At 41.4% G+C, this 5,383-nt stretch overlaps 1 protein-coding gene across 1 annotated transcript; it reads right to left on the bottom strand.

Annotated features, from left to right (window-relative positions):
• Nucleotides 1-2,744: 2,744 nt before the first annotated feature.
• On the bottom strand, nucleotides 2,745-4,120 carry rrs1 (ribosome biogenesis regulator 1 homolog). The gene has a single exon (XM_042399398.1). The coding sequence runs from the start codon at nucleotides 4,065-4,067 to the stop codon at nucleotides 3,015-3,017; it is 1,053 nt and encodes a 350-aa protein (XP_042255332.1). The 5' UTR covers nucleotides 4,068-4,120; the 3' UTR covers nucleotides 2,745-3,014.
• Between the last annotated feature and the right edge of the window lie 1,263 nt (nucleotides 4,121-5,383).

The raw sequence follows: 5,383 nt of genomic DNA, 5'->3' as shown, positions 1-5,383 counted from the left end.
TAGCCCATCATTTATTTATCCTCTGTACAGTGACACACCATCTCGCTCTCATTAACAATAATAATGTCATGCTATGCCACACTTCACTGCAGATATGATTCCACTCACCTTGTGGGGCAAGGACAGTGGTGAAGACTTCAAAGTGTTCATTGCTGTGCATGTAGATGCGCTGCATCTTGAAGATCTGACACTTGCACACTGACGGAGGCTCATGCGCTCTCTCTCTCTCTCTCTCTCTCTCTCTCTCTCTGCACTACCTTTAAATAAATGCAGCTGACTAATCCACCGCAGCACTGACTGGAGCTGGACACAAGCAACAACACAGTTGCAACACACAAGCATTAGCAGCACATGACTGAGAACAAGAAAAATGTTAGTTTATGAGACTAATAGTTTGGATTTTCTTCATTTTCAAGGTTAAATATCACCAGACACAGATCTGTTTTCAATATTTTTCAGCTCAGCGGTGGAATAAAAGGCAGCGTCCATCTCAGAGATGATGCTTGACCAACTCATCTTCATGCCAGTGCCTATTGTTCTTTGACCATCTGGTCACACATGACTGTGAGAAGTTTCGAGGCCACGGCTCGCCTGACGTGGATGAGAATTCATAATTTTACCTCACCAGGAGCTGCTTGATTGATTTAGGGTTATTGACTGTGTCCCATTTTCCAGTGGCCTGGGTGAGCAGGGACAAAGATGAATGGGCTTGGGACAGGGTGGCGGACTGCTCAACAGATGGTGATTGAACCCCCCCTCTCCCACCTCCCACCTCCCCACCTCCCCACCTCCCCACCTCTGCTCTCCCGCTCCGGTGTGATGGAGCTTGGCTGTGAGCTTGTGTCAGCGATTAAAAAGCATCCATCAATAACGTGAGAGATCACTCACTCACTCTGAGTATTGGAAGTTTGCTGCAAACCAGCAACATTTACACAATGAACTTTATGTGGTGTTGATAAATGCATTTATGAATTATTACCAATAACAAATCTGCATGGGAAATTGGTGCATTTTATTTTCCCAATTAATTATAATCAATGTCAACAGGATATAGGTTTGAAATCCTGTCAAGAGGGCTGTGGATTAGCTTGAGCAAGAAGTGGGTTTCTCTGAAAGAGGAAACGCTTGTAAATGGATGAGACTACTCATTAACCTCATTATCTTTAGCCTCAGTAGTCCTGCAAAACACAAGTGTGCTGCATCCCCTCTCGATCTAGAGGAAGACTCTTCTTTTAAAACAGGCAGCACATGAAATTACATGTGCTGCCTTGGGTCTATAAATTGTATAGACCCAAACATCATCAATTAAAACTGTTTTTTCTTTTGTTTTGTTATTGGCAGCTTTTGAAATGTTCCCAAATATACCAAAGGTGCAAATATGTGCTTTGTGATCCATCTGCAACTCTTCTCACTGCTCCTAATTCAGTGTGATGTCTCCAAGTCTAGACGCAAGGGCCGAAGAAAAGCTTTTACATAACCGAAAGCTAAGCTGCTTAGAAAAAGTGAGCTCTTGTTTACTTCTAGTTAGAAGAAAACATATGTGCACCGAGCGGCTCCACGGTTGAGCATTTATTGTTTAAGACAATTTAGGGCAGTTATTAAAAAAATATGTGCAATAAAAAGAAAGTATGTTGTGCATCCAAGGCTTAGTTTGGACATCAGCAGAGATGCAGGTCATATAATGGCGACATCAGCTACATCAACCATCACTGCTCCGTTACTAATACATCTAATCTGTTGTTGACATGCTTTACTGACTTGAGTTTGTGTCAAGTGTTTGTTACAATGAAGCCGTCTGACCTTTGATAGTAGAGTTGATAAGTAGTTTGATATGACAATATTTACTGCTAGTCAGGACTTTTGGCAACGATTTGTTATTTTGGCATCAGTGTGATGAAGTACTTTGATTTGTCAGGTATTTCATTTCAGATTAGCCAATAACAGATTGCTACAGTCTCAGTTTACTTTATACATAAACATTTTCTCAACTGCTTTTTCAGAAAATGTACTAAATAATGACATATATTGACATAGGAATATAAAATTACATATTGATAATGACAGCAGCAAACCAGTTAGGAACTCCAGTCCAGCCTGTTTACCAGAAAAGCCAACTGGGACATTTACATTATTTTTGCTTTTGTTCAATTTTTAGATGCAGAACTCTTGATGCAAAGAGCCAATGTGACTTGCTAAGTTTTAAATTCTGTGCTCACAAACATTAAAACTGCACATTCAATCCTGAGAATACAACCAACTTACATTATTAAAGTTTATGTTTATCACTGGTCATACAGTTTTCAGGCATTTATCTGTATATTGACCATTTCACCACAACTGCACTATATTGCTGCATCCTTTTAACTGTCAAAATGTAAGATATTTTAAGTTTCACATACTGTATTTTGGATGATCATATTTACTGTACACCATTTCAAATGCTTCTGTATGCAAGTGCACATTTTTCTACTTGTATTTTAATCTTTGAGGACAGCATGACTGCTACTTGCAAAAATTCTATTAAAAAAATTGTTAAAATCCAGTATTGAGCACAATGTTTTGACGCTCTTATAAACTTGATGCATAAGCTGCATGCTGTAAGAGTAATAGACTCATCATTAATTAATGGTATTAGTTACATCTATGCTTTCCCTGTTGTTACAAACCAAAATATCAGCAGTGAATATGATGCCTCACAGTTGTGATGACTATAAAAAAATGTGCATTCAATCAAAAAAAGAAAGGAAACAATCATCTGCCTTTAATTTTTGCTTTAGTAAACTTTTTATCCAAGTGTTCTCCATTAATATTACACATATTAAACATGTCAAATGGCCAGTATTTACACAATGTGTGACACTTAAAAGATGCATTTGAAAAAGAGACAGGAATCGTGGACAGTCACAGCTTCTCAGCTATCACACAGTCATTTCATATTGCATCATGTAAGTCCAGTTCAGTGCTTTGAAGCCAAGGCACAAACAGAAGCAGCAGGACACAGGAGGCTCCAGGTCTCAGTGCTTCCCAGGTTTGCCTCTCTTCTTCCCACCACCACCTCCTCCTCCTCCTGCTGCTTTCCCTCCTTTCCCTCTCATACCCTTCCCTTTGCCTTTTCCTGGCATGTTGCCTTTGCGTCCCCTCTTCCCTGCTCCTCCTTTCTTGTATTTGGCCGCGGCCTCCTCCCTGTCTTCCTCTCTCATCTGCTTGTTGACAGCCTTGGTGATGTCCAACTTGGGCTTCTTGCTGTCCATGATTTTCAGAAGCTCCAGCTGCTTCTGCTTCTCACTGGAAAAGTCACCGATGAGGGGCTGAAACTTCCTCTTCTTGCCTGTGTTCCTCGGTGGTTTTTCTTTGGGCAGGCGGTCCTGGAACTTTCCGGCGGAGGCTGTGGAGCTCCGGGCCACACTCACAGCTCTGGCCAGCTCGTCTTTAGACTGCTGGGCTACGGGGGTGAGCCCCACACCTGGCACTTTGATCTTCTGCGCTCTGGCGATGTTCTTCAGCCGGTTGAACTCATTCTTGGCCACTCTCTCCTTCTTGGCTTTGACGCGTTTGGCGAACTGGTCCTCATTCGGGTCTGCGGTCTCCGGCACCTCGATCAGCCACTCTTTGGTGTCATCTTTGGCCCTCTTGTAGCCCCAGCGGCGCCTCCACTCCTTCGCCGTTTCATCCCAAACCAGGTTGGTCTTCTTCTTCTTCTGTATGCCCTTCAGCTTGGCGAACTCTTCCCATTTTGTGGGAGGTTTGGCCTTCGGTGGAGGTTTCTCTCTGGGCAGCGGGGTCGCCGGGTCCGGTAGTTTGACCACGATCGCCTCCTCGACTCTCTCCGTGGGCTGTTTCCAGATTTCATTGACCAGCAGCTGCGTGTTGTCGCGGGCCAATGCGCGGAGGAAGTCCTCTTTCTGCTCTCTCAAGTCCCGGGTCTCAACGCGGTTTCTGTCACAAGCTAGCAGGTTGCCGATGTCAAACTCCAGGTCCAGCTCTTTCTGGACGGATATACTTTTTAGCTTTTCTGCCTCATCTTGCTCAGCTTTGGCCAACAGCGCCTCAACATTGCACGCTGCCATGATAGTACTGTTAAATATCCGGTACCCACGTGTGGTGAAACGGAAAAACACAAGAAATTACATCCGGGTCGCCGATTTTTTTTTTTTCCTAGGACAGTCAACTCATGACCCACCCTACTTTGCCTCTGATTGGCTAGTACTCGTTGCCTTCGGTGGTCGGATTGGTTAGGTTTAGGTATGAGGAATACGATTGGTCAGGATTAGGGTAACAAGCTCAGGGTCAGCCAATCAGAGGCAGAGAAGGGCAGGTCATGACTTCACCATCCTAGGAAACATGTGACATTCATAAGGTGTCGGATGAGATCCCAACCGAGAAAATTCACAAAATACAGCATATCTTCTTTGCACCTTCCAAGTTATTTCCACATTACGAATTAAAAGCTCATGAACACACACTAAAGTCGGAAGAACGACTTCCCAACTCGGGAAAGGGGACCATCCGAGGAGCACATGAATGCAGCAACAGTTGATGCGTGAGACATGTCCAGTTAAGGCCACGCGAGGGCGACATTGTTTCATTTCTGTTTTATTTGTGTATGTCTTTAAAAAAATGTTTAAAAATTCATGATATTGCAGATATAACAATTATAAAAGCCAAAGTAACAACATTTAATATAAAATTAATACAGGAATAAAGTTTTAACTTTCTGATAAGTCTGTCTTTATAAAGAAGTAACTTTCTTTTTTGCTTGAATATATTTATTGGTTCTTATATTTTTACACATGCAGTAAATACATACAAAGTAAAACAAAACAAAAAACAATACAAACAAGAAGAAGGAAAAATAAAGTTCATTAGTTCAGCATATTGTCATACATAAACTTCATTTCTCAATCAGTTCATCAGAAAGTATAAAGTTGGTAACTTAGTCTCCAGATGGTGATTAAAGCGTCCCCATATTACTGGGAATGTTTGTAAATGTCCTTCTGCAGCATCCTGTGTGTCAGCTTCTCCATGGTCAGGCAGCTTGAAAGGCTTTTTAGTCATTGAGTAACAGATGGTGCTTTAGTGTTTTCCATAGAGTGCAGTAGAATATTTTGATTGTAGAAAACAAAGGCTGATCATTTTTGCTTTAAGATTTTGACAATTTCATATCATCAGGAAAAGAAAGAGAGAAAGAGACCCAGGATATAGATAGATCAATAAGATAAAGATAAAGTAGTAACTATTAATAATTAATAAATCATTAACTAGTGCTTTACATATATTTTTAAAATCAGCCATTAGTGAGAAAAAGAAGGGTTGCCAGGTTATGAGAAATACATTTGACTGTCCAGAAATAAAATACAAATATACAAATTTATGGATATACTGG

Source organism: Thunnus maccoyii, chromosome 21 (genome assembly GCF_910596095.1).
Source record: "Thunnus maccoyii chromosome 21, fThuMac1.1, whole genome shotgun sequence".
NCBI lineage: Eukaryota > Metazoa > Chordata > Actinopteri > Scombriformes > Scombridae > Thunnus > Thunnus maccoyii.
This window is presented reverse-complemented; position numbering and strand designations above follow the sequence as displayed.

What these genes read in the sequence shown, in the direction of transcription:
- rrs1 (XM_042399398.1), bottom strand. Translation starts at nt 4,067, where the DNA reads ATGGCAGCGTGCAATGTTGAGGCGCTGTTGGCCAAAGCTGAGCAAGAT.